The sequence below is a fragment of the Petaurus breviceps genome, unplaced genomic scaffold (assembly GCF_028583685.1).
Source record: "Petaurus breviceps papuanus isolate PSGF00001 unplaced genomic scaffold, PetGlider_PUasm1.0 90763, whole genome shotgun sequence".
Taxonomy (NCBI): Eukaryota; Metazoa; Chordata; class Mammalia; order Diprotodontia; family Petauridae; genus Petaurus; species Petaurus breviceps.
Genome location: NW_027187340.1, coordinates 371,839 through 388,909, shown reverse-complemented (window position 1 = coordinate 388,909; position 17,071 = coordinate 371,839). Strand labels below are relative to the sequence as shown.

General features: G+C 36.8%; 1 protein-coding gene across 10 annotated transcripts in view; it reads right to left on the bottom strand.

Moving 5' to 3' along the window:
- The window catches only part of RAPGEF4 (Rap guanine nucleotide exchange factor 4), a 350,706-nt gene that overhangs the window by 65,756 nt on the left and 267,879 nt on the right, over positions 1–17,071 (bottom strand). For all 10 annotated transcript variants that reach the window (XM_069068411.1, XM_069068412.1, XM_069068413.1 and 7 more), the window contains 2 exons: positions 13,677–13,765; positions 6,746–6,824 (listed from right to left, as the gene is read on the bottom strand). In XM_069068411.1, coding sequence (XP_068924512.1) covers positions 6,746–6,824; positions 13,677–13,765 — 168 coding nt within the window. The remainder of the gene's footprint in view (positions 1–6,745; positions 6,825–13,676; positions 13,766–17,071) is intronic.

Genomic DNA, 17,071 nt, shown 5'->3' with positions numbered 1-17,071 from the left:
TTTTCAATCTCCATAATTCCTACCAGAGTTTTAGACTTTCCAATACTTTAAAAAATTATTGACTTTAAAAACAAAATCATATTTTTGGGAAACCAAGGGTAGTGTCATTTTCTGAAAATCCTGAAAACCACCAAAAACCTGCCTCTATGGTTTATCTTTCTTTATAATTGGAGAAGAGTGCCTTAAAAAGCCGAATTTGCCAGATGGAAAAAGAATCTCAAAAGCTCATTGAGGAGAATCACTGCTTCATAATTAGATTGGAGCAAATGGAAGCTAATGACTTTATGAGAAATCAAGATACTATTAAACAGATCCAAACAAATGAAAGAATAGAAGGCAATGTGAAATATCTCATTGGAAAAACCACTGACCTGGAAAATAGATCCAGGAGAGATAATTTAAAAATTATTTGACTACCTGAAAGCCATGATCAAAGTAAGAACCTAGAAATCATCCTCCTTAAAGTTCTTAAAGAAAACTGCCCTGACGTTTTAGAACCAGAGGGCAAAATAGAGGTTGAAAGAATCCACTGATCACCTCCTGAAAAAGATCCCAAAAAGAAAACTCTTAGGAATATTATAGTCAGGTTCTGGAATTCCCAGATTAAGGAGAGAATATTACAAGCAGCCAGGAAGAAACAATTTGAATATTGTGGAAACACAACCAGGATAACCCAGGATCTGGCAGCTTCTACAGAGGGATCGAAGGGTTTGGAGTATGATATTCTGGAGGTCAAAGGAGCTGGAATTAAAACCAAGAGTCACCTACCCAGCAAAACTGAGTATCATGTTTCAGGGGAAAATATTCAATGAAATAGAGGACTTTCAAGCATTCTTGATGAAAAAACCAGAGTTGAATAGAAAATCTGACATTCTGACAAGAAGCAAGAGAAGCATGAGAAGGTAAACAGGGAAAAGAAATCATAAGGAACTTATCAAAATTGAACTATTAACATTCCTACATGGAAAAACAATAATTGTAACTTATGAAACTTTTCTCAGCAGTTGAAGGGAATAGAAATATATATGTCTATATATGGGCATATGAATACATATGTGAATGTGTGTATATATGTTTACAGGTATACATAGATAGAGGGCACAGGACCAATTTAACAGGAAGGGATGATACTTAAAAGGTGAAATTAAGAGGTAAGAGTGGAAGGAATATAATGAGAGGAGATGGGGAGAGACAGAATAGAGTAAACTATCTCATATAGAAGAGGCAAGGGAAAATGGTCACAATGGAGGGGAAGAATAGGAAGTCAAAAGGGAATGGGTCAACCTTATTCCCATTCAATTTGGCTTGAGGAGGGAATGAAATACACACTAAATAGGGTATCTCACCCTCCAGGAGAGTAGGGGGGAAGGGGATGAGAGGGGTGATGATGGAAGGGAGGGCAGGCTGGTGGGGAGGGAAGTTGGAAACACCCACTTTTGAAAAGAGATGGGATCAAAGTAGAGAAAAGAACAAGTGGGAGGTGGGATAGGAGGGAGGGAAATATAGTCAGTCTTTTACAATATATCTACTATGTTATTGTTTTGCATTAGCCACACATGTACAACCTATACTGAACTGCTTATCTTCCCAGTAAGGGTGAGTGACAAGGGAGGAAGGGAATGAATCTGGAATTCAAAGTTTTAAAATCAAATATTCGAATATATATATATATATACATATATGTATATACTATTATTAATACTATTTTATATGTAATTGGGAAATAAGATATACAGGCACTGGGACATAGGGATCCATTGGAAAAGTCAAAAGGGGTATGGGAGAAAATATGGGAGAGAGCGGATTGGAGGAGGGGATATCCTGTGGGACTGCTATTTTGGGGCGGTGGGTAGGGGAAAACGGGGAGAAAATTTGTAACTCAAAATCTGGTGGAAATGAATGATGTAAATCAGAAGTTAATAAAGTATTTGAAAATTAAAAAATATATATATCTCATTATAATCACCCAGAAAAGTTCTCAAACCACCAAGATTCCAAAAATATGCAGAAATCAGCATGCTAATGAAGTTCATAAAGGCCCCAATGGGACTAGCAAAGTTAAGGCTATAAGAATCTAAAATATTTGACAAATTTAGTCCACTGGGTCAATGATGCTTAGTTTACAGGGTGTGAAATACAGGTATGACAAAATTTTGGATTTAGAAGGCCAGCTATTTTGGCTAGACACATTTTGATGGGTTGGAGCTGTTTATAATAAGACATGTGAGATGAGGATCAGGAGAGATGAAGAACATGATGTAGATTGTGCCTTGTGAACACTGCCAACTGCAGGTTTAATATTCCATTGAGTCATTTTCCTCATGCCGGTTCTGCCTTTCATACACTGTAATTATTTCATATATTTTTACCTAGTTATTATCTTACTCACCACAGGCACCTGTAATTTTTCTGTATTTTTACTGCTCATTTACTTATTTTTAATTCAGCTAATAATGGCTCCACATATTAAAATTATCATGGTGAAAGTAAGTGAAAACCTCCTAGGACGAACGGGCGGCAGATTCATTACAGCCTACAACAGGGAATACAATATTATGTATACCTTTTTTGCGGTAAGTACATGTTAATTATGCAGCTATTTATAAAACACTAATCAACATCCAAACTGATCCTCTTCAGTGTTGTTGTGCCTTGAATGTCTGCTTTGCATACAACATCTGTGCTTAGAGATGAAAACAAACTTTGGGGGTCATCTGCCCACTGACTACAGAAGGATATTGGCTGGTAAGAATAAGAGAGAGAGAATTTTCTAGCTAAATAACCCAAATTTCTCACCCATAACTCTGGACAAGTAGAGGAGATTAAATGGAGATGGAGCAGCTGCCCTTGTTCACAAAGAAAAAGGACTATAGCAACATGAGATTTAGAAAAGGAAAGAATCTTAGAGATAATCTAGCCTAACTCCCCCATTTTACATATGAGAAAACTGAGACTCAGGGCTACTGTGTGAACTCTTTTCTCTTTGTCTGTTGAATTCCTATCTATCCTTTAAAATTCAACTAAAATGCCAAATCTTCAATGCAATGACCTCATTAGATAGAAAGCACATCACTCAAAGAATTAAAGCAGAGGATGGATTATTGTCTGTCAGGTATGTTATAGAAGAGATTTCTGCATTGGATGGGAGATTGGACTAGATGATCTAGGAGATACTTCCAACTCTAAGGTTTTCTTAATTTTTTCAACATGTTTTAAGTACATTGATTAGTACACCAACTTTTTCCTTATGCAAAAAGAAAATTCTTATAGTGGGCAGCTGATACCTGCCACCTGTATTGAACGGAAATGAAATTTAGGACATCTGGCTTCAAGAGCTTTGAGTACAACTATTTCAACCAAAATAATTTGGGGCTTGACTCATGGGAATCAGAGATGAGCCACCTTCTCATCCTTCTCCCTCATCTCCCACTTCCAATCATTCTCCAGGTGCTGCTTTTACTCCACCAACAACTCTACCAATTCTCTCACATGTCCCCCTTCTTTGTATTTGCATTGGTACTTCTAGTTCTACTCTATTACATACAATTCAATTAAATAAACACTTATTAAGTTCCTACTGTGTTCTAGGCACTGTACTAAGCAATAGAATGTAAACTGCTTGAAGGCAGGGCCTGTATTTCTGCTTGGTTTTTGTATCCCTAAAACAATGCCTCCTAGTGATAATAATACAGATTTATTCCCATCCCTCCACTCTGATAAGAGGTGCTTAAAATGCTTATCATATCTATAATCCTGTGATTACAGAAGATCAAGTGGGCAGTCAGGTGAATTTAGAGTCAGGAAGACATGAGTTTAAATTCTGCCTCAGACATTTACTTGCTTATGGGTAAATTACTTAATCTCTCAGCCTCAAGGTCCTCATTTGAAAAATGGGGATAATGATATCACCTATCTCCCAGGGTTGCTGTGAAGATAAAATGAAATCATATCTGTAAAGTGTTTTTTCAAATATCAAAGCACTAAATAAATGTACCTATCATTATTATGATTTGTCTCCTTTTTATTTTTTCTTACTTCAGGTCCTCATCACTTGTCATGTAGACCAGAGGTGTCAAATATGTGACCTGCTGAAACAGATTAAAATGTAATTGGGTAGTATTTAACACAATAAATAGATCGACAATAATACATAATGTTACTATTACTTTCAACATACAGATCGGGGCTCAGACAAGTCCTCCAAGTTTGTGAGTGGTCATGGCTACAATGCCATGAAAGGACACTTGCTAGGGATTTGGAAGGGTGAGCTTCTCCCTGTCCATCAGATCTCCTTATTGCCATCATAGAAACAAATATCCCACTCTCATCTTAAAGGCAGCAGCACCACTACTACTCTGACACTCCGAAGTAAGATTCTGCCAGTCCTGGCATTGGTAACAACCAGTACCAGGTCATTAACCCCTTCAATTCACTACTACCCCCACAACTTGCTATGCACTGAATAACTGGGTAGCAGCAACAGGAAAGAGGGGTAGAGTGGAATGAACAAGTCAATCTTCTCAGAACATTCTCCTCTGCTCCTCATTCAGTGCTCCATTTAGACCACACTATCACCAAATTAACTTTGTGGACAGTAGACCATGCATGAGAATGCCTACAGAAAGAAGGAGAAGGTACTAAGTGGCATGATCACTAGAAAGAACATTAAATCAACTCACTATATGCATTTCCTGGGGTTAGTCAATCTAGGGAGGAGCAAGCAGCAATCTGAACCATATTATTTCTTTCTAGTAGAATATAAGCACCTAGAAGGCAGGTAAATTTTTGGAGGGAGAAAAAGGGAATGCAAAGATTGGTGGGATGCAAGGAAATGATACAAACTGAATTCAAGATCCAGGGTGCAAGGGCCAGCTACCAGCATAGCTACAGAAGGTTGGCAGAGGTGCTGGAGATGGGGGAAGGGCTGGTACTTGACCATAAGAACTGCTGTTGCTCTGTTCTGTTTCTTGTAGGGAAGAAAACTTCCACAGGGATCTTTTAAAAGGATCACTTGGGACTTAAGTATCACAATATTGGAATCGTAAAACTCTGTCATATAAGATGTATTTCTAAGTTAATTTTGTCATCTCTTCGATGTTAGGTATTAGTTTATAATCAGAGACCTAAAGATTCTATAAGAGTTGAGAAATAAAGGGGTAGGAACGGTGTGGTACGGATAACACCTAGGTTTCTAGTATCACTGTATACAACAATCAGACTTTGCTGTCAATTTACCTTTTTATTCTGTTGTTCATATTTATAAACTTTTTTTCCCTATTATTTTTTCCATTACAAAGTATTTATTAAATGCCTATATTAGGAATGGCATTGTACTTAGAGTAAAGCTAATTTGATACCCACCCAGTAGGTGCTAATGTTTTAAGAAAGACAGTGATATAGGTGTCCCAATATGCATTTTTATAAGAAATCAGATACAAAGACAAGAGGACAAACAAAATTTTTAAAATTACAAAATGTCTAAGCTTGAATACTGGAGTTTTGGGGGTTGAAAAAGCGAAAAATTTGCTTTTCCTATATTCCTCCTTCCACATTGATTGTGTTTTCCTTTCGTTAATGTTTATACAACACTGGCCAACTATGGCAAGGAAAATGTCTATTCTCAAAGGTGTTTTTTTTAGTCTTTCCTACAACCCTGAGTCTAATAATGACTCCTATGTGTACAGTTAAAAGAGAACAGTGTGAGCATGGAATTGTCCATTTGTCTCAGAAAAATTGAATATGAGCCAGAAAGACCATATTATATATGTAAGTCTCATTAAGCTGTCATTATTTGGAAAGATAGTTTCCCAGACAAATAAACACTCAAATCTCACTCTTGCAGCTCCCACTGAGTAACATATTCAGCTCAAATCTCTCACCCTCATGCATTCTGCTGATTTCAATGAGAATTATGGGTATGCAGGAAAATGAGAATCAGGCAGATTAATTGTAATAAAAAAAAAGAAAAAATTGCATGTCAACAGTGATTGGACTGCTTTGGAACAAGGAAAGGAATATCAGTGAAAGCCATTCTCTCTTCTTCAACAACACATTTTGCTACCCAAAGTCAACTTGCTTTTAATTTCAAAATTTTGTTGCTGCTAGTGGTAAATTACCCCTTTCATATTTCAGTGTCAGAATGTGGAACTTGTTAATATCATCATCTCAACCAACTCCACTAATGGACCTTAAGTAATTGCTTAAAATAAAAACCATTTCCAAGTTGTCTTCTATAAGAGACAGTGAGTCTCACTATCAAAATGTATAGTATTTTTAAAAATTTACATTACACTACATTTCACTTTGTATAAAACAGGTTGATGGACAGTATTTAAAAATATCAATGGAATCATGTTTCATCATGGATCACTGGTACTTCCTTCACCTGTATAGTTAGCCAATCAGACAACAAGAATTTTTTAAGTGCCAACTACGTGCCAGGCACTATGCTGTACAGATCACAACCCAGTCTTCTTATCCAATGTGATTATCATAATATCTTTCCTGACATCAGTATAGATGAATTGGGGAATTCTCCCAGTGCATGGTGGTTAGGGTAATTGTAGGTGGCTCCCAAGTTCTGTGATTGGGGAAAAGCCCTGAATTTTATTATAGGCTTACAGTACAGACCTCAACCCGAGGCCATGACTTACCAGAAGTTGATTACAGGGTATCATGGTGATGTGAATCTTTTCTGTTGAAAGGTAGTTCTCAAGGGAAGTGACTTTTCATAATAAAAGGATATTGGGCCACCAGGGCTGGGCAAAGCTGAGAATTGGGCATGAAAACACAGTGCATCATGATGAAGTCATTTAAAACTGAATCTAGAGGGGGGGGAAACAAGAACAGAATGAAGAATTAGCTTCTTGTAAAAATCCTTGGTGTAGAAATACTAAGTAATCTGTACTTCTCAATCCAATGTTTCTGAGAAATTTGTTTCAAATTCAGTTTTTCATAGCTCATGGTCAGGCCTGGGAGATAGAAAGATTCTCAATTCATGAACATAGCATAGGCCTAGGATATCTTGAGAAGCAGTCACTAGTCTTCTTACTTTGATATGGCTCTTACATTTATCAAACACTCAAGAAATCATTACTGAATGAATGGATGAATAAATGAACAGGCAAATGAATGACCTGAGAAGTATGGAAGCAAGGCATGTGAGCCTGAACATTACTATTCCCCATGGCTGCCCTACACTGCCAAAATTCCCTTCACCAGAGGAAAGTTACTCCAATGAATAAACCACAAAGTGAAGCATTGAAGAAATTAATGTAGTAAATAATAAGACACCTCATTTCACAAGTATATCAGAAAATTTAGTGATGAGGCTGGACACTGCAATTCTAAAGGGTTTATGATATATCTCAGCACTGCATTTTAGAGAGTGCTTTCCTTTTATTGTAGTTAATACTATTTATTTTGTTTTTGGTAAAAATAATAATGATAATTTTTGTTGTTGTTCAGTCGTGTTCAATTCTTCATGATCCCATTTGGGATTTTCTTGGCAAAGATACTGAATGGGTTTGCCATTTCCTTCTCCAGCTAATTTTACAGAAGAGGAAATGGAGACAAAGAGCGTTAAGTGACTTGTCCATGGTCACACAGTCAGTAAACAATTGAGGCTTATTTGAACTTATAAAGATGAGACTTCCTCATTCCAGAACTAGCATTCTATCAATTGTACCATGTAGTTTCCCCAACAATGATAACAGCTGGCATTTAAATCATACTTTAAGGCTTACAAAGAGTTTTACATATGATATCTCATTTGATTCTCCCAATAGTTCTGGGAGGTAGGTTCTATTATTGCACCCATAAATGAGGAATACAAGGTAGAAAGACATTAAGTGACTTGCATAGGGTCCTACAGCCATTAAATATCTGAGACAGATTTTGAACTGAGATCTTCTTGACTCCAAGTCCTTCACTCTAACACTACATCATTAAGCTGCTTCTTTATATTGATATGCTTAGTTTTTATGTCACTTAATTTTCCCAACATATTCCTTCCCTTCCCCCTTGCAACTATTTTCCATAAGAACAAATTAAAAGAGAGGAAAAAACAGCCTAGCAAAACTAACATATCATTCAAGTCCAACATCATGTACAGTATTTCATACTCATTGTCCTCCAGTTTTGCAAGAAAGAAAGAACATTCATTCTCCTATCGCTTCTTTGGGGCCAGGCTTGGTCATTATAAACTGTCAGAGCCTTCAGTTTAAATTTTGTCATTGTTTTTTCTATTCACATTATTATAGTTCTCATGTGTAGTTTTCTTGATTCTGCTTACTTCACTTTTCATCTGTTCATGTAAGTCTCCCTATGCTTTTCTGCATTCATCATATGCATTATTTTTTATAATGCGGTAGGCACAATGGATAAAGGAAGTCAGGAATCAGGAAGACCTGTGTTCAAATCTGATCTCAGACATTTGCTAGTAATTTTATGCTGGGCAAGACCCTTAATCTGTCTGCCTTGATTTCTTCATATGTAAAATGGGGATAATAATAGAATCGACCTCCCATATTTCACAGGGCAGCTAGATGTCACAGTGGATAGAATGGTGGACCTGCAGTCAGAAAGACTCACCTTTGTGAGTTCAGATTCTACCTTAGACACTTACGAGCTGTGTGACTCTGGGCAAGTCACTTAACACTGTTTACCTCAGTTTCCTCATCTGTAAAATGAGCTGGAAAAGGAAATGGGAAACCACTCTAATATCTTTGCCAAGAAAACCCCAAATGGGGTCATGAAGAGTTGGACAATGACTGAAATGACTGAACAACAAGAAGAAAACTTCCAAGGCTGTTATGAGGATAAAATTACATAGTATTTATAAGGTACTTTGAAAACCTTAAAGTGCTATATTAATGTAAACTAATCATCTTTGTCATTGTCATCATCATCATCGTCATCAACAATCCATTTTCAAAAAAAATAGCCATCTACTTTTTATTTCCAATATTTTGCTACTATAAAAAATTCTGCTATAAATATTTTGGCACATAGAGGAGCTTTATTTTTGTCATGAAATTCCCTGAGGATTATTATTCCCTGAGGCAGTGAGATCTGTGGGTCAAAGATTATGACTATTTTAGTCACTTCTGCATAATTCCAAATGGCTCCAACTGATTGGACCAATTCATTGCCCCTCCGGTAGTGCATTAGTGAACCTGTCTTTCTACAATTCCTGTACTGCTCTTTCCTAACCCCTTATTTACAAGATTGGAAAGAGTAGTTTTGAGAAGAGGATGAGTAATTACATCTTGGACATACTGAGTCTTAAATGCCTATGATATGTTACTCCTTATCTTTCCAATCCCTTATCTGTAACACTGACCTCCTTCTAACCCCTCACTAACCCTCCAAAGCCATTTGGTCAGATGAAGAATGTTTAGAACCCTAAAACGATCTCCTACATTTGATGCCAAAGAATTGAGGAGGCAATGTGATACAGTGGGGAAAGTTCTGGATTTAGAGTCAGAGGACCTGGGTTCAAATCCTAGCTTTGTATCTGTTCATGTAAATCTTCCTATACTTTTCTGCATAAATCATGTGCACTATTTTTTTTACAGTGTAGTAGGCAGAGTGGATAAAGTGCTGGACTTGGAGTCAGGCACATACTGAGTAGATACCTGAGTTCGTAAGTTAAAAGTTCTTTGAAAATGGATGAGTCACTTAACCTCTCTAGACCCTAATTTTCTCATCTTTAAAAGGAGCAGGTTGAACTAGATGACCTCTAAGTTCTCCTCATTCTCTAAATGTGATCTAGATACTGCATGCTCCATTAAATCCCTGAAGTCTTAGAAGAGAAATATGTGGTAAGAATCCAAGAAAAAGGTCTATTTCTGGAATTATCTCCATGTCAGCAAGGATAGCTCTAACACTGACAAATAGAACCTTTCAAAGTAGAAAAAAAAAATACCTTCCTTGCACTGTCTTAAGCTCAACTTCCCCCAAATCTATGAAGTGTTTATTAAGAACCTACTAAAAGGTGCGGCTAGGTGGAGCAGTGAGTAGAGCACCGACCCTGGAGTCAGGAGAACCTGAGTTTAAATACAGCCTCAGACACTTAACACTTACTAGTCATGTGACTTTGGGCAAGTCACTTAACCCCAATTGCCCCCCTCCAAAAAAAAGGAAAAAAAAAAGAACCTACTAAAAACAAAAGGCTCAGTTAACTCACAGTTGAGGCATAACACAATACATATACACATATACATGTATATGCATTATATATATACATGCATATACATACATATGTGTGTATAAATGTGTAAATATGAATGAGAGTCTCAAATGTCTTACTGTAGTTTTAGGCTATCAGAATCTAAAACTGCATTAAGACTTTTGGGACTCCCTGTATATAGAGATGTAAATTGAATCCATGCAAGGTAATGGGATCACTGAGAAAATGTGTAAGAGCATCAGGAAATCAATCCAACATGTATTAAGTCTCTGTGCTGAATAACTGTACAATATCCATAAATTTTATTATCTAATCTAGGCCAAAGTTGAAATGATGAATAAATAATTTTTCTTTTTTTTTTTGGAGGGGGGAAGGCAGGGCAATTGGGGTTAAGTGACTTGTCCAAGGTTACACAGCTAGTAAGTGTTAATTGTCTGAGGTCAGATTTGAACTCTGGTCCTCCTGACTCCAGGGCCGGTGCCCTATTCATTGTGCCACCTAGCTGCCCCTATAATTTTTCTTTATGTAAATCCAGACAATACCATAAAAGCAAAAGAGGAAGACGGGAAAAAGAAAAGTAGAGTTCATATTTGGTATTATTATTATTATTTGTGTATTCAAAATTATTGTCTGATTAGTGAATAGGCTTCTTGCTTTGTGTGAATGGAATACAATGGTACTCTGTTTCTCAGGTCAGACAGTTTTAAAACATCAAAATAATTAAATGAATGAATATTGACACAAAGTTAAAAAACTGACAAACCACAGTGAAAAAAAATACAAAAAGGCTCATTTTCATTTGTCAGATATCGCTTGGGACTTGATAAATGTTTGTGCCTGGCACACAGTAGGTATTTAATAATTGCTTATAATTTAATAATATTGACTGACTTAATGAATGAATGTCAGTTTGTCCCACTACTTAAGCCAGTTCTTTGGTGCATTTGGGGCACATATTTGTTATATATAGGTCTTTCTTTTAGGAATAACTCTGGTGCATAAATTTCCCTATATTGTTTAACTACTTGTAACGCTGGCCTAAGACCAGAGACTTCCCAGAAAAAAAGATACTGAAATGTTAAATCAGGGCAACTGTACTTTATGTAGCATTTCCTTTACTTTGGAAGGATGAATCCGAACATTGTGTATCTTTTCTTTGGTCAGAGGCAAGAATAATGATCTATGTAACAGCCACAAAATAGATTGATTTCTTGACTTCTAGTCTTTGCTGTTCAAAAGCCAGTAAAATTAAGTTTCCTTAAAAGAACAATCCCTTCAGAGGAGACCTTAAAAGGAAAGGCACTGTTTTCTTTTCATAGACAGTAAAAACCTTACAGATTTTTTCTTAGATAAGGTGCTTGCCAATGTAAACAGAAACTTTATTTTCAGTCAATATTCAAATTATGGAAAGGCCTGTGTCTTGTATCAAACTGAAAGATATAGACATACCCATGAAACCAATGACACAATCAAATAAACATAAATAATAGCTAAGAATAAAAACTGACATTTATATAGCAATCCAAGGTATGCAAAGAGCTTTATGTGTATTATCTCCTTTTAATCCCCATAAAAACCCTGTGAGGTAAGTGTTGTTATTATTATAATACAAGTTTTTATAAATGAGGAAACTGAGGTAGAAGAGGTTAAGTAACTTGCCCAGAGTCAAATAACTGGTATGTGAGACCAGGTTTGCTCTCAGGTCATACGTACTCCCAAGTCCAACAATTTATACTGTGCTACCTAGTTGCATGCCCCCCATCCCAGACACATATATACTGTCATACACATGTATATGTGTGTGCATACAAGTATTTATATATGTGTATATATGAATGTGTGCACACAAATAAAAATCTCTCCAGCACACACACATAAATGAGTATACACACATGCATTCATGCATACATAAATACATGCATGCATACATACATACACAAAGAAGCCAAATTAGAGGTGAAAAAGGTTGTAGCATTTTATGGACACGTAACTGAAATGCCACTAATATCCTACCCACTCTAATACCTCCTCCTGACATGGAGGTCATCCTACAGGATTCTCAAAAGCTGCATCAGTGGAGCACAAGCTACAGCAGACTTTACCATGCTGGAAAGGTTCAGAGGTCAGGTTTGGTGATGGATTGGGTGTGCAAGTACCAGCCTAATTCAGATCAGCATCAGGTTGTGTTTTAGCGTAATATATTTTTCAGAGCAACTTTGGAAGACCATGTTGTAAGTAAGCTATAGAGGGAGTATAATTCTCATCAATGGTTTGGGGGCACCAAGAGAACTCTGATGAAATCATAACATTTTGAAGTATTGACCTACACATCTTTGATAATTGAGTTATCCTGATTAGATTTATTTAGTAGGTTATGTGGTCTGGGATCCAGCAGGTATGCTTTTCCTGTCCCATTACTCCCTCCTTAACTTGTATAAATGGAGGGTCAGGGCATCCACCTACAAAATTGGAAAATGGAATAGGAGAGGAAAATAAGAAGTGATAAGGATGTTTTGAGCAGTTAAACAATAATAATAATAGGTCATCATGAAAGGATGTTGGCAAAGTTAATTGTGGAAGTGTACTTTGTAACCATAAAGAGCTTTGAAACAAGCCTATTATATTTAGCAAATAACTTTCATTCATAGAATTTAATGTTCTTTGAAACAAATATGAACTCACAGGATCATAGAAGTGGAAAGGACCTGAGAAATTATCTACTTTAACCCTCTCATTTTGCAGGTGAGGAAATCAAGTCTCTAATAAGTCAGATGATTAGCCTAAGGTCACCCAGGTAGTAAGTTGAATAGACACATTTTAACTCAGATATTCTGACTCCAAATTCCCATTTTTCCATGTTCCCTAAGAAGTAGACTCCTCTTGGCCAAAGACTTGAGATTAAGTAGCTTGAACAGAGCCACTTAGCAAAGCTGGTAACGAAGAAAAGACAAAATTTCCTAATTTCAAACTGTTAGTTCAATGTTGAGAATATCTTCATCCTCTGCAACATACATAGGGGCCTGGCCCATCCCACTGAGAGATTTCTTACATGCTGTCTAAGAATCCATACTGCTGGGGGCGGCTAGGTGGCACAGTGAATAGAGCATCAGCCCTGGAGTCAGGAGGACCTGAGTTCAAATCCAGCCTCAGACACTTAACACAAAAACTAGCCGTGTGACCTTGGGCAAGTCACTTAACCCCAATTGCCCTCCAAAAAGAAAAAAAAACATACTGATTAGAGCAAATCTTGAATTAAGGCAACCCCTCACATGCATGGTTTAAATCTAGGTAGCCTGTAAGTATCATGAGGAGGAGGGAGGGAGAGAAGTGGGTACTAGAGAAGCAAGAGAGAGATCTCTACCATTCCACTTAACACTGACATTCCAGTCAGGCTTATAAAGATCAGACTGAACTCTGGTTCAAACCCATCCTGTTTACACTATAAACATTTATAATAGATGTATCTAATTATGAAAACACACACCTGTTGCTTCATTTAAAGGTTGCTCAAGGCGCACTGTTTCTAGGAAATGCTCTAAAATTTTCTCAGGTGTCCCTGACATCACAGTGTACCTGGAGAAGAAAAAAAAGTGGTTAGTATTTTTTTCAAAGCACAAAAAAATGTTGTATAATAATTCATGGTATATTAAAGATGTTTTAAATTGGAGAACCTCAAAGAACCTTATCAAACTTTAATTCAATAGTCTCTCACTTTACAGAGAGATAGTGATTCGACAAACCACACACAGCAAAAGGCAATGGGGAAACGATTTGAAGCAGATTTTCTGATTGATTATTCTTTCCCCCAAAACCCAAACTCGTGGACTGCAAGGATTAAAAGAACCTGGAGAAAAACCAGACTTTAGAAGATTGAGAACTAAGAGATCAAGGATGTCTAGAGGGTGATGCAATAACACATTTAAGTACCAGTACAATTCAGGCAATTCAATGCAGAGGTTTGGAGGAGAAGAGAAGACATTAGCCAGATCAGTTTTGGAATATCCACATGTGGGTGATTTAGAGGAATTCTTTTATTCCACACTGGCTCCTTCTGAATGGCTTTTCTCACTATTAGCTGGTATGAGTTTTGAGAATGCAAGGTAATTATAAAACAGAAGAAAACTGACACTACATAAAACAGACCAAAATCATAAATTGGGAGGGAAATTTTAAAGGTATAGGAAAAAATTAATGCTATTTATTATAAAAATAAATATAATTTTGTATTACCTATTACTTCAGAAGCTCTACTCTACGGTTCCCCTCCAATAGCATAAATAATTGAAAGATGGCCACATGAGAGCAGGGGTTGAGCCATGAGGATGACTGACATTTACATAGCACTTTAAAGCTTAACATTTGGGAAGCCATTTACATGTATTAGCTCCTTTAGTGTCACAGTAGTGTGAGATAGAATATGCAGGTATTAATATCCTCATTTTTAGAAGAGTAAATTGAGGCTCAGAGATTTTGAGGTGACTCATTCTTGACAATACAACTAGAGTCAGAGGAAGGATCTGAACCCAAGTGTTTCAGGTCAACCTATAAGGTTTCTTATGACATTAGGAACATCACAAAAGAACACACTAGAATGTAAAAATATCTTGGATAATTGGTTCAATTTCATTTTTAGGATTGAAGAAAATCACTGGCAGGTGCCCCAACATTGAAACTAGAAATGTATTGTTGCTTTTAATCCTCTGGGAGGTTGAGACTCATTCAAAGACTGTAATTGGGTAAGGACTTCTTGAAGGCAAAGAAGGTACAGGCCATAAAATGTTTTGACATTCTGATGGATCTGTGATCTCAGAAGATCTGTGGATTCCCTCCAAAAGCGCAGACAGACACCCATGCTATCTTCTCAACCTACATGACCCTTAGATCTATATGTTTCCATAAATCCTCCAAAAGGGGTTTGCCCAGTGTTCTAGGTTGGCTCCTTCCTCAATATCTCTTGATGTTGCATGTGTACCAGTGGAACATTTGGCCTGTTCATCAATTATCTTGTGCTCTTGTCACATGATTAGCTCTTCCTTCTCAGTCAGGTATCTTTCTGATGACTGTCCTTCACCCCACTTCTCTTGAATATTTCTTCATTTTTAACGTATTTCAGTCTGCTCAAGCCCTTCGTGTACCTCTCCATTGCCCTTTGGGTGACTCTCAGCTTTAATTCTTTGACATCATATGATTTGCAGTCATACAGAATCATTGGAGGAATACCATTATTTATAAGATAGACCTTTGTTTCTTGGGGAAGGTTGAGATTATTAAAAGGATAAGAACAGGGCCTGGACCTGTGATTTCACTCATATAAGAAATTCTTGGCAGAGGACATTTCCTCTATAAACATAAGTTGGCACCTTCTCTGCAATTTATAGAGAGTATCACAGAGTCCTGAGAGGTTAAACAATTTGCCCAGCATTACACAGTAATTTGTGTCAGAAGTGGGTCTTCCTGTCTTGGAGGCCTGATTTCTATGCTGAGGCAAACAAGTAACTTGGCTAGGGTCAAACATTTAGTATCTGAGGCCAGATTTGAACTCAGGAAGATAAATCTTTATGACTCTAGGACTGGCACTCTATCTGCTGTGCCATATGGTTGCCTATCCTTTACCTTTGTAAAGGATTTGTGCAATTTTCCAAAGGCGATTTAGCCTGCTGTCCTCTTAGGCCTGCATATGCAATGCATCTGTCTATTATATACATACTGGTGGAACAGCTCTATCAATGTCCAACCAAATGAATGTCATTCTGGACAATAGGCAATCTTTATTCACTTTATTTTCCCTATGTGCATGGTTCCACTGAACTCTTTAGGGAATCACTGTGACTTTTCCCGAAGAGGCTCTGCAAGATATAATTAATTCAATGGGATTCACAAATGGGAACACCCAGAGTACCTCCTCATCTCAGGAATCCCTCTTCCATTTGGACTCTGTAGTAAACATCCTCTGTCCATGACAGTGGTAGATACACATCGTGAGTACCATCTCCCTGTTTCATACCTTGCTTGATATTAATAACCAGTGGGTTATCAAAGTTATTTCTGATGTTATGTAGTTCAAGTAATCTTGTATGATTCTGATATATGCCTGAAAGACATTTTTTGAGGACAGCCTTTAAGGTGGAGTTTTTCCATATAAAGTCAAATGCATTTTTATAATCAACAAGAAATAAATAGTAGATTCTGTATTTTTTTACAACTCTCAGTCAAATGTATGACTATAAAAATGTCTGTTATAGAATATTATTTATGAAAGCCTGCCTATTCCCTTCTCATTCATTCATCAAGTATTTCCTTGGTGTACATATATTCTCCTGAAAACTTTGTAGAGATGACAAAAGAGGCAAATGGTTGAGTTGTTATTAATCTTCTCTTGATCAATTTTTAAGTCATAGTTTAAAAAAGTCAGATTTTAACCTCTGCTATTCTCCCCTCTTTTAAATACTTTTAGAATCATTACCTAACAACCTCAAAATTATGAAATCTTCAGCACAGACCTCCTGTCTGTAAACTTGGTCTAGTCCAGCCATTCTTCTCATCTTTCTTTTCTTTATTGCCATTTCATGAAGCACATCAGGGACTGTGATGTTAGAGTCCAAATGTGGTGGCTCCACTGTAATTGATGGAGAAAAGGGTTTGTTATAAAAATCTTTACAGATTTTTTCTATATTTCATTTGTTTGTTGTTCTTCTTCCAGTCTTATCTCTCATTGTCGAGGAGGAACATGTGCTAAATTTACTCCCATCAAGATTTTAGCAAATCTGATTTTCACTCCATTTCCCCTCGCTATTTTATGAAACAATATTGTTGATATTGTTTCACCATCCTTCTCCATAAAATTGTATAAATGCATGTCTACCCTAATTTGGTGTTCTT